The sequence below is a fragment of the Agelaius phoeniceus genome (genome assembly GCF_051311805.1).
Source record: "Agelaius phoeniceus isolate bAgePho1 chromosome W unlocalized genomic scaffold, bAgePho1.hap1 SUPER_W_unloc_2, whole genome shotgun sequence".
NCBI lineage: Eukaryota > Metazoa > Chordata > Aves > Passeriformes > Icteridae > Agelaius > Agelaius phoeniceus.
The window spans coordinates 9,953,856-9,979,831 of NW_027509867.1; the positions used below are offsets into that span (position 1 = coordinate 9,953,856).

The 25,976-nt window shown below is 48.5% G+C and overlaps 1 protein-coding gene across 1 annotated transcript; it reads left to right on the plus strand.

Annotated features, from left to right (window-relative positions):
• LOC143692742 (TOG array regulator of axonemal microtubules protein 2-like) lies at positions 1–25,813 on the plus strand. Its single transcript, XM_077172984.1, has 17 exons — positions 1–56; positions 4,178–4,221; positions 8,046–8,134; positions 9,071–9,248; positions 10,369–10,530; positions 11,152–11,284; positions 12,956–13,061; positions 13,798–14,033; positions 15,543–15,695; positions 16,890–17,007; positions 17,960–18,063; positions 19,852–20,056; positions 21,225–21,441; positions 22,525–22,611; positions 24,812–25,007; positions 25,149–25,224; positions 25,766–25,813. Exons 1-17 carry the CDS (start codon positions 1–3, stop codon positions 25,811–25,813), a joined length of 2,208 nt encoding a protein of 735 aa, XP_077029099.1.
• The last annotated feature ends 163 nt before the right edge of the window (positions 25,814–25,976 follow it).

Below are 25,976 nucleotides of genomic sequence, written 5' to 3' on the forward strand. Positions count from 1 at the left end.
ATGGCGAGAGCCCGGAGCCGCTGGCAAGGGCAGCAGCTCTTCTTCATTCCGTGCAGGTGAGAGCCCAGCCTTGGAGCCTGTCCCTGGGGACAGGGAAACGCTCTGAGCGTAGGTTTGAATTTTCAGGGACAGTCCAAATGAGAATTGCTTTGAGGCAGGTGTTGTAATGTTGGTTTTGGGTCTGTCTGCAGGAAAGAAAGCAGGAAAAAAACCCTTGAGCAACAAAGGAGAACTTTTCATGGCAAATTTACATCCTACAGATACACTGATCATATCAGCCCACTGAATACTGGGGGCATCTAATGCAGAGAGCAAAGCTTCTTTGAATAGATAGGAGAGATAAGACTTGAAGAAATGATTTTGCAGATGCAGAAAAGGGGATCAGACCCACGGGTCCCATGGCTCAGGCCTACTTCTGCCAAATCAAGCATGATCAGTTTTATCTTTTCTGTTGGAGTGTATTTCAGAATGACCTGCCTATTGTGATATTACTGCTAAGAAATTTGGAATTGTCAGGAACCGCCAAGATCAGAAATATTTTGAAGCAGATCATGTCTATGTTGGGCTTGGGTGTCTCTGCAATAAAGAAAGCAGGGAATAAAGCCATGGAACAATGAAGCAGAGCAAAAGTGGAACGTTTGGATGGTCAATTTGTTCCCTACAGCTATTGGCCAGCTGAATTATGGGGTCATCTACTGGGGAGTGCAAAGCTTCTTTAACTTCCACCTCCTGGTGCCATTGTTTGTGTCCCAGCACTTGGTTTGATGTGAAGACAAATAAACAAAATCCCACACCAACAAGCTGCAACCCAGAAGTGAGTGGGAATTACAGAAATAAAGGCCTTGAAAAGTAGCTTTGGAAAGGGTCTATATCCTAGACAGTGTGAAAGCCTCAGGCCTGGCCAGGCTGGGCTTAGGGCTGGCTGCCCTTGGGAGGGGAATGGAAGGGGATGGAGTCGGGGTGGGGTTTTGCAGCCATGGAAACGAGAGAACCATGGTGAGCGTGTCACAAAGGGGCAGCCCCAGGCTGGGCTGGTGCAGGTTGTGTTGACACAGCCCCAGCGGCAGCAGACGCGTCCGGCTCTGCCTCTCTGTGCCGAGCGCTGGCGATTGGAGTCACCCGGCCTTGTTCAAAGGCTGGCACCGAGCTCCCGGCGCTGACTGCTCTGAGAGCGTTCCCAAATTCCAACCCAGGCACTTCTGCCAGGCAGAGGCACGGGTTCAAACATGGATTTCACTGGAAAAGGAAAGACCCCTGAAGGAAAAGGTGAGGATAGAAAGGAGCTGAAAGGCTGAAGCCAAATGGAAAACAAATCCCACCAGATTTCAGAGAAAACTGGTCTGTGGTGGTCAGTGCTGTCTCTGTGTCAGAGTAGGTGGCTGACAGCTACAGATGATCCTGCAAGGATGCCCTGAGGCATCACAACATTCTGTCATTAGTTTACTCTGCTTTCTCCTTTTTGACAGTGGCCAAATCACTCATACTGTCAGCCAGGACAGGGACTGTGGCCACAGCTGACCACAGATTGGACACGGTCATGAGATGCAAGTCCCGTTGCTTTCTTTGCCATCAATGCCATCAACGTTAGGTCTCATGACAGATAAATTTCCTGTTCTTCCTCTGCTTGCCAGTTGGGCCCAACCCTGAGGATGGTATTACGGTGCACTAGAAACACCAATAAGGCCTGCCTGCTTGTGGGAAGGTTTTTGTGGTTTGCAGAACTAGCAGTCACAGCTAGTGTGGGTTTTTCCAGTGGATTCACAGGCCAGCCTTAAGAAAGAATATTTTTTTCTTTTTTCCCCTCTTGTCATTGGAGCTTTCCACCTTTACCTTCAGACTTGCTAACTCAATACTCTTCAGAAAAATTAAATGCAGGCCAGTTCCATGAGAAATAAAACCAAATAAATTTTCTCAATAATTAGAAATTATTCCCCTCGAGTGCCACACCCATTAGATTTGCTGATGATAAAGGTGGGAGTTCACCTAACTCACTTCTTCCCTTGTGAGTATGGCTGAGCCTCACACAGAGGTGAGGGGGGAGCTGGGCCAATCTCTGTTGGGAGGAAGGGTCTTGTGGCAGCCCAGAGAGGCTGTGCACATTGCCAGGGAACAGCTGTGCCCTGCATGTGCCCCTGCAAGGAGCTGTGCTGCTGCCAGTGCCCCTGGAGCTGCAGGGCTGCTGAGCTGTGGGGCAGGCAGAGGAGCAGGAGGGTGCAGGTGCAGCTGAGCCATTCCTGGAGAGCACAGGGCTCTGGGCTCCCTGCTGTCCCAGGGCAGCCCAGAGGCCAGGCTGTGCCTGTGCTAGCTCTGGGCAAGTGGCTCAGGGTTTTGCCCTGGCCTGCCTCAAGTGTCTGCCAGCAGGAGCTTGTTTCCCTGTGCAGCTGTTTAGAAGTTTGCAGGAAATGTGTCCCATGAAATATGGAGCTTCTGATGCTTTAGGTTTGCATGGTGGCCTCTGTTCTATTTTGTGTCTCCACTTTGCAGGCCTGACTGGCTGCCCTCTTGCCAAGAGGTTTTCCCTGGCAAGTCCCTCCATGCTCCTTCCCTCCAAGCCGTTGCCTCCCATCCAGAAGAGCTCTCCTTCTACCAAGCCAGGCCCAACATGCAGCGGAGAGCAGGAGAATGGGGAAAATGGCACTGGCTGGGATGGGTCCTGGGTAAAAAAACAGGAGCTGATTTCAGAGGGAAAAGGATGTAAGGTAAGGAGACCAAAGTAAGTGCAGTGTGGTAAATGTTCAGGTGATGTGCTGTGGGCAGAGCTCTGAGACTTTTTCCCTGACAGGAACTGACCCCCTCACTGAAGTTTGAACAGGTCCTGGTTTGGCTCTTTAGCTGGGCCAGAAATGATGGGATATGAAGGAAGGGTGTGCACCTGCCCCTGCTGCCCCCAGCCCATTCCTGGCCATGGCATGGGGGCCCTGGAGCAATGTGGGCAGGCAGAGAGCTTGCAGAGAGCAGCAGGGCAGGGAGCTCTGCTGAACTTCCTCAGTGCCAGGGAGGCTGAGATGATGGATGTGTGGGAGCTGGAGAGCAGCCAGCATCCCGAGAGCTCAGCAGCATCTGGGCTCCAAGGCTGCTGGGGAAGTGTAGGAGGGAAGGGCAGCAGCAGGAGAAATGAGGGGCTTGAGAAAAGCAGGTTTGGACATCCTGCAGAATGGTTTTGTGGGGACGTGGCTGGAGATGAGCACTGTCTGTGAGACACCTCAGGGGCAGGGAGAGAACAGTGATCTAAAGCCACTGCCATGCCATCCAAAAGGGCAGTGGAGGCAGGGGCACCTCAGAACATCTTGATGTCAAACATGTGAATGCCAGCTGGGAATGCAGCCACACTTGGAGAAACCTGAGCAGAAGGGGAGAGGTGGCAAATGTGTGACATGGGCTGACCCTCACCACCTTCCTTTCCTAGGTCACCCTTCCTCATCCTGGTCCAAGCTGCTTCATCAGTTTGGCTTTTCCTGCCAGGTCCCAGTTAAATGCATGGCTAAATGTCTTGAAGCATGAATGGGGGCAAGTCTGGATGCTTGATCTGAGCAATGTATTCTACTCTTTCCAGGCTTCCTTGCTCTATTCCATTGGTGGGGATATGAAGAAGGGGTCACTGGCACCACCTTTGATCCCCCCCATACGCAAGGCAGTGAGTCCCCCTGTGGGCAGCACTGCAGGGTCTCTGCCAAGCTCTCCCCAGCTGGAATTCCAGGAGTCCCAGGAGATGAGGTGAGCCAAGGTGTCTGCTGCTGCAGTGTGCTGTTCAGCTCTCTCTTCCCATCTCGTGTGGTTATTTTGCCCAGTCAGGTGTCCCATGTATTTAGGCAAGCCTCTGTGTATTCACCCTTATGCCCATCTATGATGATCCAGCACAATGTCAAAGGCAACAGCAATGTCCCAAGAGCAGCGGTGGTGGTGGGGAAGAGGAGGCAGGGCTTCAATGCACCTCCTGATGGGTCCTCTGCTGGACTTGGCCATTATTTCACACAGAACGTGGTCAGCTCTGTGTGACTCCAGCATCTGAAAGCTTAAGGACAATGAATCAGCTTTGCATCCTGTTGGTTTATGGGTTGCATTTCCTCCTTCATCAGAGTGACCATGCTAAGAAGGTTTGCCTCCTTTCATGGTACACCCATTCCCTCCCTTCTCTTTCTACCTCCTCACATGTTCTTTTGTCCTCCATTTTCTCCAGGCCAAGACCCAGCAGCATAAACAAAGAGAACTTTGAACATGCAGGTGGGTACAGGGCATGTCTGTCCTAAAATGAGCATTGTAGTCTTGACTCAGAGGTGACATTTGGAAAGCCTGGTTAAAACCCATTGTTTTAAAATTTTCTTTAAATTCATTTCAATTCCTTGATGGGCTCACTGGACTCTCCCAGAACCCAGTCCCTGGGACTGTGCTCCAGTGGTGCAGTGAAAATTCCTCCAGTTTGAAGTGTTGAGTGGCAGGAGCTGGAGTGGTGCCTTGGGGCCCTGGAGATGCAGTGCAGGGCAAGGAAACATTCCTTTCCATCCTGCACATGCCTTTTATCTCCTGCAGCCTTTCTAGTGTCACAATTAGGGTAAAGAAAGCATTTATCATGAAATGAGAGATGTTCCCACTCCTTCCTCCTGCTTTTGAAGAAGAAAACCTTTCCTTGGGGCAGTTTCTGAGCCGAACCCTTTGAGATCTGAAGAGGATTCATGGACATTGCCTGGTTTTGCACTGGCAGAAATCTGGAAATTTCCTATGATAGAAAGTCCTTTTGAATTTTCCAATGAAGGAGAAGGTGGCTTCCAAATGGATGCAGCCTATGCAGGGTGTGAGTTTGTCATGCTGTGACAGCACAAGCCCACAGCCACCCATGGCAGGTTCACAGTGACAAATCTCTTCCCTGGCTCTCTCTGCCTGTGTCAGTGTTGCAGGCTGAGGCTGGGGCAGGAGATGCCTTCTGCCTTGTCCCTGTCCCTGCCTTGCCTGATCCCTGACAAGTGGAATTATGCCAGACAAAATGCAGTCCCTGGTGCATCTGGGTCAGGCAATGCTTTCAAGTTGAAAGCCCCAATGACACTGTTGTTGTTCCTGTGTCATCTCTGGGTGTGTAATGATAGGAGAGATGAGACTTGGAGAAATAATTCTGCTGATGCAGAAAAAGGGATGAGATCCCCTGGTCCCTTTGGGGATCAGGGTTAGTTCTGCCAAATCCTGGCTGTGGCCCCTTTGGAATGACTCTTTACTCACTCATATGCAGCTGGAATGCTTAATGCTCAGTAAGTAAGGTGACATTTTTGCTGGATCAATTTTGAACTAGAAATGACCTCTCATTAAACCTTACCTGTCTCACTTTTATTACTGACCACAGCAGTGGTCAGGGTGAAGGAATCCAGGTTTAAGACACTCATCCTCCTTGGCTGCCATATGATTTTATTCTCTGTGCAGCCATGTAAAGAACTAGTTCTCTTAATTCTAACTGCTCTGTTGGAGAGTATTTCAAAATGACCTATCCTCTGCTATTTCCATTAGGAATATTTTGAATTGAAAGTATTAGCCAAGATCAGAAATGTTTTGAGGCAGGTCATGTTTATGTTGTGTTTGGGTGTCTCTGCTGAAAAGACAGCAGGGGATAATAAATGCCTGGAACAAGTAAGTAGAGCAAAAATGGAACTTTGGGATGAACACTTTGTTCCCTACAAAGCCAGGCTCACAGAATACTGGGCACATCTAATGGAGAAAGCAAAGCTTCTTTTGCATTTAAAACGTGGTGCCATTGTGTGTGTCCCAGCACTTCTTTTGTTGTAAAGAGTAATATAAAATCCCAAAAATGCAAAACCCAACCTGGAATTGAGTGGGACCTTTTGAAAACAATTACTTCCTTGCCAGTGTCAGACTCTAGAGAACACTGTGAATTTCCAACTGTTTGGAAGGAAAGGGATCCTGTAGTAGTGGGGAGGCAAGGGGCACCACATGAACTAGTAGAGCCCTTCTCTCTTGGCTTGCCAGCTCCATATTGTTCAGAGAAATTAAACTAATGCTCATTTCACGAAAAATAAAAAAAACAAGCAATCTTTTCAGTAACCAAAATATGCTTTGAATTCCTCACCCATTAGATGGGTTGATTGTAAAGGCATGAATTCAATTAACTCACTTCTTCTCTTGTACCTGAATGTCAGCTTCTTCTGAGCCTACAGCAAACACCCAGAGGAAGAAGGGAAAGAGCTCTTGGTGCAAGATAGGAGCTGGGATGGCTCTGTTCCCAAGGGAACTGGCTGACCTGTTGGGCTTGGAGCCTCCTGTGCCGCAGCCTGGCCTTGGGAATGGAGGTCTGGGCTCCCGGGCGGCTCAGGGGCCTGGGCCCAGGAGCCCCGGCAGAGGCCGCGGAGCCGCGCAGGCCCCAGGGGCACTGCCAGGGAGGACAAGGACAGAGGGGAGGGGGGAGCTGGGCTGCTTGCTGGCAGCAGGAAGGGTCCTGTGGCAGCGCAGAGAGGCTGTGCACATTGCCAGGGAACAGCTGTGCCCTGCATGTGCCCCTGCAAGGAGCTGTGCTGCTGCCCCTGGAGCTGTAGGGCTGCTGAGCTGTGGGGCAGGCAGAGGAGCAGGAGGGTGCAGGTGCAGCTGAGCCATTCCTGGAGAGCACAGGGCTCTGGGCTCCCTGCTGTCCCAGGGCAGCCCAGAGGCCAGGCTGTGCCTGTGCTAGCTCTGGGCAAGTGGCTCAGGGTTTTGCCCTGGCCTGCCTCAAGTGTCTGCCAGCAGGAGAATGTTTCCCTGTGCAGCTGTTTAGAAGTTTGCAGGAAATGTGTCCCATGAAATATGGAGCTTCAGATGCTTTAGATTGCATCGTCGCCTCTGTTATATTTTGTGTGTCCATTTTGCTGGCCTGACTGACAGCAGTGGTCCCAAGGAGGTTACCTTGGGATCTGTAGTTTCCCTGCCAATATCCCAAATGCTTTTACCTTCCAAGGTCCTCCTTTGAAAGAACCACTAGTTAAGTCTCCTTTTTTTTATTATGCTGACCATTCTGCAGGGGCAAAAAGTCCTGATTTAAGACAATGCTTTTTTTCTACTGCGTTGCCACTTAATTTATCCTCTGTGAAGCTGTTGTATAGAATTGCAACTAGAAAATTATGACAGTGTTCACAGGGGACTCAGGTTGAGGGAAGAGACGAGGATTTGACTTCATATTTCAGAAGGCTTGATTTATTATTTCATGATATATATTACATTAAAACTATACTAAAAGAATAGAAGAAAAACTATACTAAAAGAATAGAAGAAAGGATTTCCTCAGAAGGATTTCCTCTGTGTCCGAGCCAGCTGACTGTGATTGGCCATTAATTAGAAACAACCAACATGGACCAATCACAGATCCACCTGTTGCATTCCACAGCAGCAGATAACCATTGTTTACATTTTGTTCCTGAGGCCTCTCAGCTTCTCAGGAGGAAAAATCCTAAGGAAAGGCTTTTTCATAAAAGATGTCTGTGACAGAAAATCAGCCTTTAGTCAGGCTGGTCTAAAAGTGGCCCAAGCTCATACAGTTTAGAATGAAAATCCTTGGGGAAAATGAAATATCTAGTGTCAAGAACACAGTTCACATTTGGGTAATATTCCTGCAATGCTCAGATTTTCTTTGAATGTCTTCTAAAATATTCCAACAAAAAGAAGACAATGTTGATCTAAGTGCATCCAGGTATTAGAACCTGGGGCTTCTTTCAGGAACCGGAAAGATGATGTTTACTAAAATCAGCGTGAAAAATGGCAGAAAAGAATCTCTGTCAAGAGCAATCTCTGTCTCTCTGCCCTTCTCTGTCAGACACAGAGGCTCTCCAGCCTGCAGGGGCTGAGGCCTTCATCATGCAGCAGGTTTCAGTCTGCTGGCCAACAGGGCCATGTCATGTCTGCTGCCAGTAGCCCTTCCCTTGGGAGAGGGTCCAGGCATTGTACCTTGCTGCTCTCAGTCACAATCTCTGTGTCTTGAGAGCTCTGCACTCTGGAACCTGTCTTGCCTCTTGCCCAGCATTGCATTTTTGGGGGCTTGAAGTCTGCCAGAGATTGACACAAAGCTTTGCTTCCATTCCCAGGCCACCCACTGAGCCAGGCCAAGGAGACAGATCATCCCACCAGTCCTGGTCTAACGAGGGACAAAGAGCTGAGGGACGGCTTTGGAAAGGTAAGGGATAAGGACAGGGATGAGCAGACTTCCTTTCCAGTGGCTGTTTGGTGCTTGGCCCAAAATGTCACTGAAAATCATCATCTGCCACTCTTGGGGGATGGGGATTTCCTTGGGAATATATTGGACAGCTACAGAACCATTGCTTGGCTATTTCCAGTGGTGCCAAGGTCCCTGGTTTGGAGATGGTGCTAAGGTCATGCCAGAAGCATTCTTTATGTGCAAAGGCTGTTTTAGAGAAGTTCTGAATGGCAGAGCAAGCTACACATCAGTGCACGTGGGCAAAGTGCACCCTCGAAAGCAGAGAAGCAAAGATTCTAATGTTGGGTGTAAGCAAGGCTGCAAAAGAAAATGGGAGAGGTTGATTTTTCCTGGTTACCTTTGTGGCTGTATCTCACAGCCCTCTCATTCTCAAGTTTTCTGCTCATTATCATCAGTGTTTCTGCAACTTGTTTTCACATGAATTCTCCTTTTGGTCTCCTGGTCTGAGAGACCAAGTCCTTCAGAGCCCTTCAGAGCTGAGTTGTTCAGAAGCCAGGAAGTGAGAAACAGCTGCAATTCCTGGCCATGAGTGTTAAGCAACAGCTCATTAGCCCTCCTTGCTGGGTATTGCACATGGTTTTTATTCTCCTGCCATGGCCTGTAGGAACTGAACTGCATGCTCACTGGCCATGTCAGCTCTTCCTCTGTCTTGGAGCACTCCTATGACTTTGATGCTTCAAGCAGGGCTTCCTGACATAGATTGCAGTTGCAGCAGTGGAAGGTTGTGGCACTGAAGTGTTCCCCCTCACTGTGTGTAATTGCCAAGGTGAGGACAGGAGACATTCCTCTGAAACTATTGGAATGTGGCTGGAGCTGCATTGAAGCCTATGGCACTGTGTGGACTCTGTGCTCCTGATGAGATGTTGTGTGTGGTTTGTGTGTCTCTGCTTACAGTCTATGATGTATTTCCACTGCACCCAGATCCGTGCTGCTTTGTGCATGTTGGCTCAAAAGAACTTGGAGCAGAAGGACGCAGAGCTTTTCAAGAGAGAGATGAAGAATAGGAGACAAAGGAAAACATCCTTGCAGCCTATTCCTGAGACAGTCGAGCCTGGGGATGCAGCTGAAGCAAGTAAGTGGTGGCTACACTTGTGGTGGTCCTTTTTGACCACTTGCTTGCCCTTTGCACAGCGTTGCAATCAGACTGGGGAGTTGTTCTGCTTGCATCTGAGTGGAAGCTTGCTTGGGATTTAATTCTGTTTCTCAAAGGAAAATACAGAGGCATGAAGTGTCTTGCCCATGACCTCACTGAGTCAGTAACAGAATATCAGCTTCCTCCCTTGATCTCTAAAGTCTTTTAGAGTAGAAAACTCTGTCTTGCAAAGTACACTGGGGCTTAGACTCTCTCCTGGAGAGCAGCCTCCAGGGAAGGGGAGTCCAAAAGAATGCTTTTCAACCGGGGTGCAGCCTGGAAGAAACAAAATTCAGCTCCTTGTAATGAAGACACCAGAGATCCTTCTCCTGCCACTGCCTGCTGAGGAGCTGGTGCTGTAGAGCTGTGCTGAAGCCCCAGCCAGGGCTTCTGCTGTAGCCCCAGGAGGCAGCAGCGTTCCCGACTGAATCCTGGCTGAGGGGCTCTGCCTGCAGGGCTGTGAGCGCTGCCCGAGGGCGGCAGCGGGGCCCTGAGGAGGCAGCACTCAGCCCCAGGCCAGCACCCAAGGTTATCTGCACTTTGCTTTGGCAACTGCCCCTGCCAGCCTCTGCAACAGGAGAACAAAGGCAAAGCAATGCTGGGTTTCATTGTTTCTTAGGGAAAGCATCGCTGCAGTTTGGCTTTAAGCTAGAATAGGGTAGATTTAGATTAGACATAAGGGAGAATTTTTTTTATAATGAAGGGAATGAAAAGCTGGAAGGGTTTTCCCAGAGAAGCTGTTGTTGGTCCATCCTTGAAGGTGTTCAAGGCCATCTTACATGGGGCTCTGAGGAACCTGATCAGGATGAAGATGTCCCTGCTCACAGGAGTTGGACTAGATAGTGCTTAAAGGTGCCTTCCAACCCAAAATCTTCTAGGACTCTGTGCTCATTGTCCCATGTTAGTGTTATACTTGGTATAAAGTGGTATTTCATTGTTATACTTGAAGTTCTTTGGGATAACAAAGAGATGTTACTCAGCTCCAGCAAGTTTTCTGGCCCTTTCCATCATCGCCCTGTCCAGCATTCTCCCCTTACAAGCTCCTCTTTGGCCCCTGCAGCCTTTAGCCTACCACCTGTTGATGGCACAGCTTCTAGAGTGCAGAGAACACACCCTGGTGGTGCCTTGAAGAAGGAGGTCGTGAGGAAGCAGGACAACGTTCCCTTACTGCCCAATACACCCATCATCCATGGGGATGGCAGCTTCCCGCACAGCTCCTCAGGTAAGCCTGCTCCGTGGCAGCTTTTTCCACACGAGTTTGTCCTTGCACAAGGAGCACAAACTGCCTCCTGCCTCAGCCAGCACTGCTGGGATCTTGGCTCCATAGTCTGTCCTGAGAGTGAACAGCAAATCTACTTTTGAGTGACTCCAGCTTGGAAGTACTGGAGCAGTTGGTTCTTAGAGATCCATTGGAAAGTTGAGCTGAATAAAGTAGTGGTAAAGGCCTAATCTCTGGCTTTTGCCCATCCTGAGAGTCCAAACTACAGCACTGGTGCCAGGAGGCAGCTAGGACTGCAGGGATGAGCTGCAGGGCAGTCTGCCAGGCTGTGCTCACTGTGCTTGTATGAGAACCACCACGATCAGTTGTTCACTCACTATCTGGGCACCTGTGGCACTTGGGAGCTGGTGCTGCGGGGCAATTGTCAGCTTCAGCCTGGAGCTGGGCCCAGCTGGGAGAGGCTGGGAGCAAGCAAGGAGCCCCAGAAGCCAGACAGCAGGGAGGCCTCTGAGCCAGTGCCAGTTTGTAGCACACGGAGCCCTGGCTGGGAGATGGGGCTGAGGCCGCTCCATGGCGGGGCCTTGCCCGGGGCTGCAGCGCCCATGGCCGACCCTCTCCTCACAGTGACCTCGCAGACGGCCCCTGGTGCCAGGCGCCGAGAGGAGCCGCTCCGTGGGCGTGGGCGGAAGGACAGAGCCTCTTCAGACCCACAGCAGTCCTTGCAGGAGGCGCTCTCCTTGCTGGGCAGCGATGACTGGTAAGAAAGGCCCTGTTCCCTCTGTGTCCCTCTCGGCGTTAAGGTCAGTCAGAAGCGTGTCTTGCTCGTGCCTCGGAGCCCCGAGAGCCCAGAGGGCCAAAGGGCACTGGTGAAACCCCTGCAGAGCAGGGAGAGGATGAAGATTGGAGAGCAGCCTTTTCTTGGCCTTGCTCTGCAGCAGTGCTGCAGCTGCAGCAGGTCCGTGCTGTTTCCTCGCTTTGCCTGCTGCTCCATGGAGCTGCAAAGGAAACCTTGAGGGAAGAGAGAAAGCTCTGGAAGGAGATGATTTGCTGGCTGAAGGCAGAAGCAGGATGGCAGAAGTTTTGAGTGTAGAGATTTGGGTGCCTTGGGCCACTGGCCCAGTGGGACTGAGTAAGATTCCTCTCTGCTCCCACTGCTGACAGCAATGGCAGGTGACAGGGTCTCCCTGTGACCTCCTGCATGGGAGTCCAAGAAGCAGCTCCAGGGAGTTCCTTTTTCTGAGAAATGGACTGAGTTGTGCTTTCAAGTCCCTCAGCCTGCCATTACTCCTGAAGGGCTCATGGCAGAAGAGAAGGAAAAAGAAAGAAAACCCTCTAGGAATCTTGCACTTTTGGAATTCAACTTTTTACCTCTCACTGCTTCATATGGACCTGAGATGTTTTGCCAATACTCCCAATGTGTCCCAAAATTATACACAGGCAGAAGGAGGTCCAGAGGTGATAACCCTACAAATTTTAGCTGATACTGGTTTTCTTTTTGATGTCTTTTTTTATCACTCCCTGGTGGATGCTTCATTCACACAGGGGTAAGGACTCTATTCACACCGGGATAAGCATGAAAAATCTGCCATGATGCATCTCCTTGTGGAATCACCTTTGCTTTGCCCTTTCACTTCTGCTTTCTCTTCCCCATTTCTCTTTGGTGCCCTGTGAGGTGCAGAGAGTTTCTGCAGGTGTGGGGGGTCCAGATGGCACTCAGGGGTGCCTGTGGGATCGGTCCCCAGCCCTGGGCTGCAGCCCTGATGCCTCACAGACCTTCCTGCAGCTGAGGGCTTGCACAAAGCAAGTGCTCAGAGACAGAGTTGTTTGCACCTTTTAAATCACTTGTTGCTGTTGTGGGGGTTGTTTTAGGTAGGGGGTTTTGGGAAAAGCCAGAGTTTGCCCAGAGTTTGCCCAGGGGTGGAATCTCCTGGGTCATCCTGCTGCTTTTTTGGGGAATGTGTGAGGTGGAGTGGAGGGGGTGACAGAGAGGCTGAGATTGTAGAGTGGGAACTCAGCTCCAGAGTGGCAGTGCAGACTCTCCCTGCTGAATGCCTGCTGGGGCTGACAAAGAAGGAAAATGCCCCAATAACAGCCCGGTGGCACTGTGCCTCAGGGACAGGTACAGGGAGGTGACAAGAAACAGCAGCATGGCCCGGTCTCACAGCTTCTAGGAAGCAGTGACAGAGGGGCCTCATGTGCCAGAGATTTCAGAAGGGCTGTCTTCTTAAATGGCCACTCTGAAACCCCTCTCTTTGCCTCTTGGGTTTGTGAATGCTTTTGACAGCCACAGCATCCTGGGGCAACGCGTTCCAGGATTTCAATAAGCACTCCTTGAAAAGCACCTCCCATTGTTCAACTGAGCTGCCAGCCTGGTCATTTCAGAGGGTGCTGCCTTGGTGGAGAGAAAAATCAATCTTCTGCCTTTCAGGGAGCTGAAGGAGAAGGGACTCTTCACCATCAAACACCTGGCTGGGTCCCATTCAGAGGTCCTGCTTTGTAGACTTCGTGACATTTGCTTGGCAGTTACCAGAGAGGTGAGAACATTGTTCTGAATTGTCCTCCATACTTCATACACAGTGTGTAGAGTAGGTATGTGCTTGCTCATCTCCATGTGTGCTCAAGGTCTGCCTTCATTTCTGGTTTTAGACCTGATATTTCTAATGTCTGTCAGCTATCTGTAGGATCCGTGGGTACATGCAGCTGTATCTACTGGCAGGTCAGGTATCTGACACTCATCTTTGATTGTGGTGCCTTTATAATGCAATGTGCAAAGGCAGAAACTGAGACACTAATGACATTATTTTCCAGAGTCCCAATCTCTGCCCAAACTGTAATTCAACACTGCAAATTATTCTGTAGAACAGAGCCTGTGTTTTCTGTTTCCTGGCTGAGTGCTTCAGCTGCTGGTGTTGCTTTTTTGAACAGGAGCACCTGACTCTTTTATCTTTATGACTTGTGCCTTTATGATCTGAAAGCAGCTCTTGCTTTAATTTTCTAGTAAAAGGGCCTAAAATCAAAGCTGTGGACATTTTAGAAGGGTTAAGTAGAACACTTTGGTCAAATTTTTTTTAGGCCTGCAGTAAGCAGGTCTGAGGCCAGAAATTGGTGCCAGAGTGAGTGCCTTTCTGTGCTTGTGCTCTCCTGCTCTTCATGTACTTTTATGTTCCTCTGGACACAGTGGGATGTGTTGTCATTTCCTGGGACTTCTGTTGAAGGCAACTGGTTTTCTTTTCAAGGTGATTCTTATACTTCCCCTCATGACTTCCCCAGGTGACCAACCTCCGTTCCAAGGTGTCCTACTCTGCCATTGTCACTCTGGGAGAGCTCTTTGTGACCTTGAAGAAGGACATGGACTCTGAGGTGGATGAGGTTGCTCGGGTCCTTCTCCAGATGGTGTCCAACTCCCCAGAATTTGTTCAGAAAGCAGCCAGTCAGACCCTGGGGATCATGGTGGAGAATGTGACTCCTGCACGAGCAATGGCTGCTCTCATGGACATGGGAGTCAAGTAGGTTCTTCTTCTTTTAGTGATGTTCTTCACCTTCGTGTGTGTGGGAGGGAGAAGGGATGAGACAGAGATGGGAATGGTGGGAGGGAAGGGTCCTGTATCCTGCATCTTCTGTGGACTCAGTGACTTGATTCTCCGACCACCCTCACTTCTTTCCTCTTGTCACCTATTTCTGCCCTCCTGCAGCCTATTATTAGTTCTCAGAATCACAGAACTGTAGAATATGGGGAGTCGGAAGGGGCCCATCAGGACCATCAAGTCCAGCTCCTGGCCTTGCACAGAACAGCCCAAGGGTCACACCAAGTGCCTGAGATTGTTGTCCAAATGCTTCTTCAACCCTGTCACCACTGTGACCACTGCCCTGGGGAGCCTGTTCCAGTGCCCAGCCACCCTCTGGGTGAAAAACCCTTTTTCCTGATATCCAAACTAAAGCTCCTCTGACTCAGCTTCCTGCTGCTTCCTGGAGTTCTCCCAGTCTGTCAGATTTTCCTAGATATGGTGACTGGTGGGGAAGGGAAAGTGCCTGCAAAGGCCAAGGATAGAGCCTTGTGCTTTTGTGGGAAGAGGGACAATTGCAATTGCAGCTGTGAGCAGTGTTTGGTATTTCACAGCACTAACCACAGAGGCCCTGGGGAAAACCATGGCTCCTCATGATGCCATTAACTTGAGAAATGAAGAGGGTCCTTGCTGGGGCATGGAGCACATGGGGGACAATCTGCTGGGTGTGACACAGCCTGCACAGCAGGGGCAGCTCCTGCCAAAGGAGTCTTGTATGACTGTCCTGGCCTTAGAGCTCTACTTTCCATTCAAACTGATGTTTCGTGTTAGCCTTGAGATGATGAATCACTCTAAAGGCACCTTCACAGGCCGAGTGCCATGGGACAGTTGAAGCAAATGCTGCCTTAAATGCTGGTGATAGTTCCCAAGAGACACTCTCTAGAACAGGACAGCCTGGCTAAACTGCCTGCCACCCTTTCCCCAGCTTTGGAATAGGGAAAAACATTCAGATGGATCCATTGCCAAGCCTCACAGAAGAAACAGGCTGCATTGCTGGATATTCTGCAACTTCACAGCCCACAATGTGTTTCCCCTGCATTTGTTGTTTTCCAAAGGTCTGCAGATTTGGGGATAAATGGGTGAAAAGAGCCTCAATCCTGCTGCAGCTCTGTGTACTGGGTGCCCTCTGATGGGTCGGCATCATTGTCCTTAATTTCTAAATTATTCATATGTCATCTGTTTCTTTAATCTTTCTCAGAATAAATACTGAGAAAGAAATTGAGTATCAGACCGTGCAGGGAGGCTGAATTCCTCCCTCTTCCGTGCAGGCAGGCCTTGTGTGCAATGCTAACTTTGTGTTTACCTGAGGACAGAACCTTCTGCAGGTGTCTGAAGGTGCAGGGAGAGCCCAGGCTCCTTCCCCCAGCAAGGGCAGGGAGCAGGCTCTGGCCAAGGCCTGTGCTGCTGCTGCTCCTGGTCCCTGTGGCCCAGGGTTTGCTCTCTCCTCCCCAGCAGCCGCCACGCCCCGGTGCGGAAGCGTGCGGCCGAACTCCTCCTGTCCCTGATGCAGAGAATTGGAGCCACCAAGCTCGCAGGCACAGCCAGGGCTGAGAGGCTGGCACACGTGGCAGGGAAGCTTGCTCAGGACTGTCACAAGGACACAAGGTAATGATCTTCATTTCACCTCCTAAAACAGCAAAACCGTTTTGTGTCTGGCTATAAAGATGAAACCACAAAAGAGTGGAAACTAAAGGGAATATGAAGTTACCTCATGGTGTGAATCATGGAATATGCTGAGTTGGAAGGGACCCATCAGGGTCATGGAGTCCATCCCCTGGCCATGTGCAATGACCCCAAGAGTCACTCCATGTGCTTGAGAGCATTGTCCAAACACTTGAGCTCTGTCAGCCTTGGCACTGTGACCACTGCTCTGGGTTGCCTGGGCAAATGGCTGTACTGGGAAACCTGAGGTTGGCCAGCAAAAAGGAGCATTGCCAACTTTTTCCTGTGGCTTGAAGGATTCTTTACTGAGATCAAAAGAGCTCAGGTCAGCCAGTCCAACAGTTTTGTTTGGCCTTAGGTGCACAACACAAAGCCAAAGTGTTGGCTAATGTTCATCACTGAAGGATCCCAAACATCCATTTCTCATTAACTTCAGACTTTCCTAGAAATATTTCAGAGGTCTTCAGCCAACATATTCAGTCTTTCTAAACCTGTTCTGCAGATTTCTAGAATGCTGTTATCTGTGGCTCAGTGAACTCCACATTTCTTCTTGAAGAAAACTGTGGCAAAATCAACCCAAACCAACAAAATCCCGTTCCTTTGATGATGAAATTCCCATGAATAGCTGCCAAGAACACCAGAGCAACTAGCTGCCCCTGTGCAAAACATAGTATAGAATACTCAATAGGATGCATGAGGTGTTTTGTTCTGGCTTCCCTGCCAGTTAAAGAAAGGCAAATTATTGTGCAATGGCAGCAAGACACTGCTAATAGGCTCTGACAACAAAGCAGATGTGTTTTGCTTGTTCCCTGAGATCCTTTGATGCCACAGAAGCACACCCACAGTTTCAGAGTGAAATGGTATTTTTCTGTTGCCCCACATTCTCCTCTTGCCTCTTGTGTTCAGCTGACAGCACTGTGCAGTGTCAAGTGAGGTAAATCTCCCTCTTTGCTGAGTAGGTAATGCCTTCTCGTGCAAGGATTGCACCTGATGAGTTTAAGGTATCAGCCTTTTCTGTTAACACTCTTCCTGTGTTTGTTCACTTTTCTTTTGTTTCCTTTCTTCCTTCATGCCTTCCTGCCTTCCTTTTTGCCTCCTTCCTTCCTTTCTTCTGTCCTCCCTTCCTTCCTTCCTTAGGCATTATGGACAAGAGATGGTGAAAATGTTGCTCAATCATCAACAATTTAAAAAGCTTTTGGAACAATCTCTTTCCACCCGTGACCTGGAAGATATTCTGACAAGAACCAAGAAGGAAGTAAGTGCTTGGCAGGAGAAATGTCTCCTTTGTGCAAGTATTGCCGCTGCTAATATGAGATCAAACATACCCAATCTGTCTTTAGCTCATTCCTCTTCTGCTGAATCATTTTGCTCCTGGGAATGAGCTGTTAATCCTCAGCCTGTTCATCTGCAGATCACAAAGGAATTGATATTATTAGGGAAAAAGTGGGGTTTTGAATATTTTCAATATCGGTCACAAAGAGGAAAGGGAAAGAGGAGAAAATGGGTTTACATTTAAGCGTAAGCCTCCACCATGCTCTCCCTACTCTGCCCCTGTAAAGGAATTAAGTGAGAATTGTGCTTCTGAACATAACAGAGTCTTTGCAAAGGACACTGGAAATAGTAGTACCAAGAAAATTTGCAAATACACAAAAGATGTCCAAGTCAATGCTAGTTACTTCAATTACTGTCTGTCTTTTGGGAATGCTGCCCTGCTGTCAAGCCCTGTGGAGCTGGAAGAAGCTTGGTGAATTCAGCAGCATCCAGTGGAAAATCCTTTGTTTGTTTGAGGGGATTTTTCTATCAACATTATAGAAGGGAGCCTGCCTTTGTGCAGGCACAGGGAGAGTGACTGTTGAACCAAATTGACTTCCAACACAATGGGCCAACCCCCAAAGAGTCCAGTTTGTTCTGCTGCTTCCTTCACAAACACTCATTGCCTGCCAGTTTGCATTATTCCCATTTATGCTCAAGACTAAGGAATTTGGGATTTTATATTGCTGCTCAGTCTGGTAGCACCCATAACCTGCCTTGGGCTACTGAAAACAAAGAGTTGGCATCACTGAATCTCTGGTCTGTTTCCATCTGTAAGTTAGGAAATGTTTCCCTAAGCCTCGGTAGCAGTGATCCTGGTTCTAATTTGTGTTTTCAACAGGGAATTTCCAATTTTATACTCCAAAGATTGATGGGGTTTCTCTATGTCTTTGTAGGGGATGGCAAACCAGAAGGCTGAAGGCCCATCTGTCAAGGAGCCAGTGAAGGAGAGGAACAGTGGCTCAAAGAAGCCCCAGGCCACGTTGTCTTCTAGCAAATGGTACTGAGCACTTTTGTTAGATGAGACAAAGCACATGACAAGCTTTACATGTCTCTTCCTCAGGAAAAACTTTCTGGCAGAGATGACCAGTGCCACAGATTGTTTCCTTTCCCTACAAATGCTCTAGGATAAAAAATGTCTACTTCTGCATTGTGCTGAACACAACTTCTCTGGAGGGGTTTCCACAAAAATGGAGAGACAAAAAGACACCCATTGATTGCAGCTCAGACGATGCAGTGCAGTGGCAAGGGCAGTGTTGTGGAGGCTGGGAGAGGGCCAAGTTTCTGCTGCCTGACTTGGGACAAGTAAATTCAAACAGGGCTTTGTTTTCATCTGAGTGGAGTCTTTTTCAGATGGGTGTTTTGATGAGAAATCTCAGTCTGGAAGCAAGATGCCATTCCACAAAGATGCAGTTCTCATCCATGTGGTTTGGCCTGGCTGAATCATGGTTTTCTTACACTCAAACAGTATCAAGTTTGAGTAGTAAGGAGCAAGGCAATTCCTGAACAACTTCAGTCAACAGGTGTCTCAATGTGGACTTTTTGTCTTGATATTCCTGTCCTTCATGTAATTTGCTTGATGGACAGCATGTTTGGTTTATTTCCCCCTGTGCTGCAATCAGCATTTAAGACAGGAATTGCTCCTTGCTGTCTCTTTCATGGCAGTTGCAGAGCTGCTTGTACCTCTTCTCCTCTGATAACAGAATTTAGCTCTGTCCTGCTCAGCAGTGGCAGGAAAGTGACCACATGCCTCAGTAGCACAGCTAGCATCTTCCCGTGCTCATGGAAGAGACAGGTTGATCAGGAGAATTGTTCCCAGTGGGTTTGTTAACCTGTGCATCTAGGCTCTAGGGAAGCAAATGAAATGTGAGTGGAGTGTAGTTCTGGGATGTCTGGCTTCCATTTTTATCTCTCTTACTGATTTTCTGAATCCTTCAAATATAGCCCTGTTTATCGGTTCAGATGCATCTGAGCTACTTTTCCAGATTGTCATGCCTGGTGTAGAGACACTTCTCCAGAGTGATGAGTCTCCTTATTCTAAGACACACATGTCCCTTATGAGGAAGCATTTAGACTTGGAAGCAGTGTCTCTCTTTCTCCACAAAGCAATGTGACCTGTGTGCCCTGGCAGCCATCTGAAGATAGATCAGATGCATCTCATCCTTGGTTTTCCTCAGTGAGCTCTGGCAAGAACGTTACTTGCAGATTGTCTCCGGTAATCATTGTCATGAGGTCCACATTGTTCTTCGGACCCTCATGACTTTCCAGCTTGAAATCACATAATAGGAAAGCTGCTCAAGATGTTTTGCTCACAATTAACTGAAGGTATTGTCTGTGGCTGCAGCTCTCTCCATAGAGAGCAGCAGGCACAACTTTCCCAGGCATTGTCCTGGGGAAGGCTGTGAGAAGATCAGAGAAAAGAATCAGAAACAATTCTTATCTGCCCTTGCTGCGCCTGTTGTTGTGAACATGTGGAATGTGTTATAGAGATTTGTTTACTAAAGGGTAATTTCTTAATTGGCTACTGGTGATGGTGTTTTGGATTCAATTGACTAATCTGGTCTGTCTGTGTCTGACTGTCTGTAAGGGTGATGAGTTTCTGTATAGTATAGTATAGTATAGTATAGTATAGTATAGTATAGTATAGTATAGTATAGTATAGTATAGTGTAATAAAGTGATTGATCAGCCCTCTGGAATCATGGAGTCAATGCTAATTATTTCCACGACGGGGATGCCATGCTACAATAATTATCACCAACAGGTCCTCATTTGGTTTTATTTTCCAGGGTGAAATCTCCCTCTGATGGACACCTCCTACACTGTGCAAAAGCCCAGGTCACATCACCTCCAGCTGTGGAAGAAACGGAGCTGCTCCAGAAGCTTTACCATCTCCTGGAAGCCAAGGGGTTTCAGACAAGGATGGAAGGAGTGGAACTCCTCCAAGACCTGTGCAAAACCAGCCCCCAGCTCATCTCCACCAACATTGTCCAAGTACGTAGGGTATCTTCACTGCTCCTTTCCTTTAGCTCCTTTCCTAAGCCTGTAGCAGCAAAGTTAATTCAGTGTGTCTTGGCACTCCATCCTGGCTGTTTGGGACATGCTGGTCCCTCTTACCCAGACAAATGTAATTCAGGTCCAGTCTTCAGGAAGTGTTATTTCAGTCCAGCTGTATTTGTCTGGCAGGTGCCTATTGATGCTGTTTATCAGATGATGGCAGAATTTTCTGCTGGTGTAACTGCTGCTGTCTCCTACTCCCAGTTGGGTTAAGTGAAGGGAATCCAGCCCCTGAAAGCATGGCAATTGTTCTCTAGACCAAAAATGGGTTTGCATAGGGAAGAGAAGTATCAGGCTGGGTTGGTTTAAACCCAGTTGGTTTTTCAAAAACAACACTTCTATATACTCCATCTTGTCTTGCACAGGCACAACTCTGGCTACTCATTTCCATCCTTGTTCCTATTCCTCTTGGTAAAGACAGTGCTCACCCTTCTTGGGGGGGTCTTTTTTTCTCTTTGGAAAAGGATGGAAACAGCTAAGGACTCATCTCTGCCTTCTCCTCCCAGTAGCTGCTTTTTCCCTTTTTCCAGGAAAAGGTGCCTGACAATGTGGCTGTCAAGGGACTGAACGTGCTCTAATGAGAGCTGTACAGCACATTCCATTTCAGAAGTCCACATGTTACTTAGAGAAATAGTCTGGATCCTGGAAGAGTTGACCAGAGCCCTGCACTTCTCCAGACACTGGCTCTGAGACAAACAAAATAAAACTTAGACCTCCTCCAGCCATAGTTTTGGCAAAATCATAACTGCCCTCAGTACTTGAGGCAACTGTATAGAAAACCAGGCATTGTAAACATCTGCTTCCATTCAAAGCAAAGGTACTCTTTAGCATTAATAAATGGAATTGATTTAATGATTTAGAGATGGAGAGAAATACCATAGGGGCTACTCTGTCCCCAGCCCAATCTCTTAAAAACAGAAGAAAATCTTTCAACCAGCATGAGGTTGCGCCACCATTCCAGTGAGTGGCCCACAGGAAAACAGTGAAATTGTGCAAGCGAGTGACAGAAAGGATCACTTTCATCTTTGACATTGCTGACTGCTACAGCCACTCTTCAAACAAGGACATTTGAATCCAGCTTTCACGTTGCTTGTTCTCTTCACAGATTTTTGATTATTTTGTCCTGAGGATATCTGACAGCCACAAGAAAGTGAAGCAGAGGGCACTGGATGTGCTGGCTGAAATCACAGGAGTCCTGAAAGATGCCTTGAACCCAGTGATCATTGGTTTGGTGGAAGGAATAACAAAGAACCTGAACTCAAAGGATCCCAGGGTTCGTGGGGCAGCTGTGAAAGCACTGGAAGAATCCATTGCTCATTTGGGTAAGGCTGAGCCCTGGCAGGGACTCTCCTCAACTGCTTCTCTGTCTCTCCTGCACAAGAGAGCGCTGAGTGCCTTGACAGCTGCTCTTGTCTGTGGAACACTGCAGCTGACACCCACCAGAAGCTGTGCAGCTGCAGTCCTTATGCACCATCCCCAACAGGCTGGAATGTGCAGCATCATTTCCCAACAGTCCCAGGCTCCCTTGGCTCTGTGCTGCTTGTCTGAAGAGCAAGTCCTGGGCTACAGCTTTGCTACAGTTCAGAGGAAAAGGGGGTTTTGGAGTGTGCTTGGGCCCTGTCTGACTTCCCAAATGAACAGCTTTGCTGTTGGCATGAAGGGACACTGGCCCATCAGAGCTTCTGCAGAGCAGCCACCTGGGAGGCTCTACATTAGAGGCATCAGCTGCCTATTTTCCACTTTTCTTCTTTGTCTTCCATGTTCAAAGGGGAACTTATGATTCACCAAGTTCATTTCTTTAGAACAAACAGGTATAAACCCAGCTGTCAATGATGCCTTGTTCCACATGTTGTTTTGCATGGGGCAAGATGGCCACAGCAATTAACTACATAGGCAAGGGCTGCTCTAAATTCCTCTGCCACACAGATTTATGTCAGCTCTGAGAATGCTCACTGGGGGAATATGCCTGGAAAAAGGAGTGTTGAAGAGGCAGGTCTTCAAGAGGAGTTTCCACTTTCTCCTCCCCAGCTGCTCTGTAAACTCAGGAACTGCCTGACTCAGTGCCTTTCTGTGACCCAAGTATGGGCTTCTTCCTTTTTGCTCTGGGATGCAAAACCTTTTCACTGCTTCCATGTGACTGAACTCTTGAGGTCCCTGATGTGAAATGTTTTAACATAGCTCCTGCTACAGCAGACAAGTTTGGATTTACAAATGTGAAAGGAGAGCTTTTCTTTTGGAATTTTAAACCCTGCCAAGCAGGCTGGAAGGAAAGAAGAAAAGGATTCAAAAATCCACAGAAATGTACTTTATTTTATAAAATGGGGTTGGCCCTGCCCTTTCCCTCCTCACTGTCCTTTCTCCTATGACCTGAGAAAAGTGAGCAGAAACATGTGTTTCCCTTGTAGATCATGTGTCACTGCTGAAAGAGTTCAGCTACCAATGGAATCACCTGAGTGGCCAAGCTCTGCTGGATGTCACCGAGTGTATCACAGGTATGGCCTCCCCTTCTGAGCCAAGAGCTCTGCCCAGGGAGTATTGACAGGGAATGCCTGTGAACAGACAGCAGAGCAGCTCCTCCTCATCAGGAGGTGCTGAGCTTGTCCCTGCTGCCCAATAGCCCAGGCAGGTGGATTTGGCAGGATTTCCCTGGCTGCTGCAGAGCTGGGCAGCATCTGAGATGGGGGCAGCGCTCGGCCTCGGGGCTGAGCTCTCACTGGGGCATCTCAGAACCACCTCCAGCAAAGGGAGGGGCTGAAAATACCCCAGCTGGTTCCTCTCTGGGAAGCTCAGGGACATCTGTGATCTTTGAGGGGAAATGGTGGCAGATGCTGTTTCAGGGCATCAGTTTGTTCTGTCCTCACAAAATTCTTGTTTTTCTGTTGGAAAGTTTTGAGGCTGAACCATGCAGAGCCTGGGGGTCACAGCTCAGGTCAAAACTCAACAGAGGCATCAGAGGCAGGGGTTTAGTGCAAGGCAGCCTCTGGGGCACAGGGACAGAAGCAGAGTGCTGAGGCTCCCTGCCTGTGCTGTCAAAGTGGCTTGGACTGAGCCTTTCAGGGTGTGCAAACAGTGTCTGCCTGTGCCAGCACTGTCCAAAATGCTACAAATGCAGCTGATAATTGATTCCTCAGAGGAGCTTGCTATGTCAGCAAGAGCCAAGGAATGGAAAAAGGATAATCTCAATATATAGTAGAGAGGAGAATTGATCACCTTGCTTTACCTGGGGCTAAATCCACTGCTAATTATGCCAACATCTTTAAATGCAAGGTTTAATACACTTTGTGTCTCCATTAGGAATCTCAAAAGGGCATGTTCAGTGACTGGGAATGTCAAAGGCCCTTTAAAGAGCATTTGAATAAAGTAGATCTCCAGCAATAGGGAATTTAGTTTAGCAGTTCTTTTGATCTCTTTTTCAAATAAAGGAATTAACCATAAATTAGGATTACTTTAGAAAGAGCAGATGTTGTCTCTGAGATTTAGTAGAAACAGACAGCTGTTCCTCACGTTCAGTAGTCACCGATGTCTTTAACTGCATTTAAACTCAAATTAATTCCCATTTTAAAATGGGTACCATAACCCTTTCCTGCTTAGCAAAATTGGTTTTGGGTACTTGCAGGAACTCTTTCAATGTTGATGACTGGTGGTGGATTAACAGCATCGAGAAAATGAAGTCTCTTCCACCACAGAATATTAAATGGCTGCTAGATAACATTTTGTCTGATCAGAAAATAAGAATGGTCTCCAGAGCCATTCAGGTTTTGGTCTCTCAGCCAAATCTGCCATGCAAGAAGCCTGTTGGTAGTAAATTTTTGTCTGTGTTTGATATAGTTCAGTTCAAAAAATGGGCAGAGAGCACATTTCAGAGACAATATGAGAAAACATTCGTGTTTTGGTTGCATTTCAGTCCCCTGTGTAGCATTTTTCTTTCTCTATGCCCCTATTTCAGTGGACATTAAAAGAAAAAATGCCATTAACATTGGGAGGGGAAAGTGGCAATAAAATGTGGAGATGCTCAAATGCCACAGCAATGGGATCTGGGTAATTCTCTAAGACACCCTGAGGTTTGAAACAGCTGTTTCTTGGAAGCCCCAAAAGCATTCTGCCAAAGACACCAGCTGGTCACTGATGTTTCTAATCCAGCTGTCAAGGAGCAGCCATCTCTGGTGGGCTGGAGTTTTGAGGTGTGTTCTAATCCTGCCCTTTGCTGTGTGCCACTGAGCACAGGGAAGAGCCAGATTAGACATTTGGAACTTGACATCAAAGTTACAAAAATGGAATCATCCCTTTATTAGAAATCTCTCCATTTCCTCTCTATGGTGCATTTCCAAATCTTCAGTGTGGATTTAGACAAGTTCTTAATGGAAATAAAAGGCAGTTGGACGTTTCATTCATTGTTTATGCAGAAAGAGATTGTGAAATAATTTAATAAATGTGCAAAGTCTGCACAGGGACAAGGCTCTGGTTGGAGCAATTAGTCCTGAGGGGTTGGTGGTTCTGTTTCCAGGATGATCAGCTGCTTTGCCCGTTTCTGGATCAAGGGGCTCTGTGTGCCATTTTGCTGACCTTGGCCAGAGAGGCTTGCCAGAAGCAAAAGCAGAGGTAGATGCTTGTTTGCATTGAGGTTGTGGCTAAGGAGCTGTGTCTCTGTCCCGGCAGTGCTTGTGCAGTGGGTCCATGCCAGGAGCCCTGCAGTCGTCCAGCGCGACGCCCTGCCCGTGCTCTGGTCCTTCCTGGAGAACAAGGCGCTGCCCGTGCGGAGCGCCAGTGTCCGCACCGTGGCCACCAAGCTCGCCTCTGCCCTCTACAAGGTGATGGGCACCCAGCTGAAGAAATGTGCTGCCAGCAAGCCTGCACACGTGCGGGAAAACCTCTCCAAAATGCTGGGCTGGTGAGGGCGAGATGTTCTCCAGAAGGCTGAGGAAGCGCCGAGTTGGACACCTCCGGATTTGCCTTTTTAGCTGTGCCAAAAATGACCAAATCCAAAGGAAGGGTTTGCATCTGCCCCTGCTCTCTCCATTGCCCTTCCTAGTCATGGCATGGGGGGCCTGAAGCAGCTCCAGGTGGAGGACAAGGTGAAGGGAATCATGGCTCAGCCTCACACAGAGGTGAGGGGGGAGCTGGGCCAGTCTCTGTTGGGAGGAAGGGTCTTGTGGCAGCGCAGAGAGGCTGTGCACATTGCCAGGGAACAGCTGTGCCCTGCATGTGCCCCTGCAAGGAGCTGTGCTGCTGCCAGTGCCCCTGGAGCTGCAGGGCTGCTGAGCTGTGGGGCAGGCAGAGGAGCAGGAGGGTGCAGGTGCAGCTGAGCCATTCCTGGAGAGCACAGGGCTCTGGGCTCCCTGCTGTCCCAGGGCAGCCCAGAGGCCAGGCTGTGCCTGTGCTAGCTCTGGGCAAGTGGCTCAGGGTTTTGCCCTGGCCTGCCTCAAGTGTCTGCCAGCAGGAGCATGTTTCCCTGTGCAGCTGTTTAGAAGTTGGCAGGAAATGTGTCCCATGAAATATGGAGCTTCAGATGCTTTAGGTTTGCATGGTGGCCGCTGTTAAACTTTGTGTCTCCATTTTGCAGATCTGGCTGGTTACAGTCTTACTGAGAAGTTTTCTCCAGACACTTCCGATGTTCCCTCACCCACAAAGTCCTTGCCTCCCGTCCAGAAGAGCTCTCTTTCCTCCAAGCTCAGGAAGAAGCTGCTGCCTGCATGAAGAGTGTTTGAAGAATAGGATTGATGCATTAGGCTTCATAGTTACAGCTGAACATATGTTCTGATCTTTAGATGTAGTTTTGAATTAATGTGTTTTGATTGTATCTTTAGAATTTTTGACGTATTTTAAACTATATATAGTTTTGATGATGATGTATTTTTAA

What these genes read in the sequence shown, in the direction of transcription:
- LOC143692742 (XM_077172984.1), top strand. Translation starts at nt 1, where the DNA reads ATGGCGAGAGCCCGGAGCCGCTGGCAAGGGCAGCAGCTCTTCTTCATT. An exon ending in ACGTTGTCTTCTAGCAAATG is followed by an intron (nt 18,064 to 19,851) that starts GTACTGAGCACT and finishes TTTATTTTCCAG; the next exon opens with GGTGAAATCTCCCTCTGATG. An exon ending in AGAATCCATTGCTCATTTGG is followed by an intron (nt 21,442 to 22,524) that starts GTAAGGCTGAGC and finishes TTTCCCTTGTAG; the next exon opens with ATCATGTGTCACTGCTGAAA.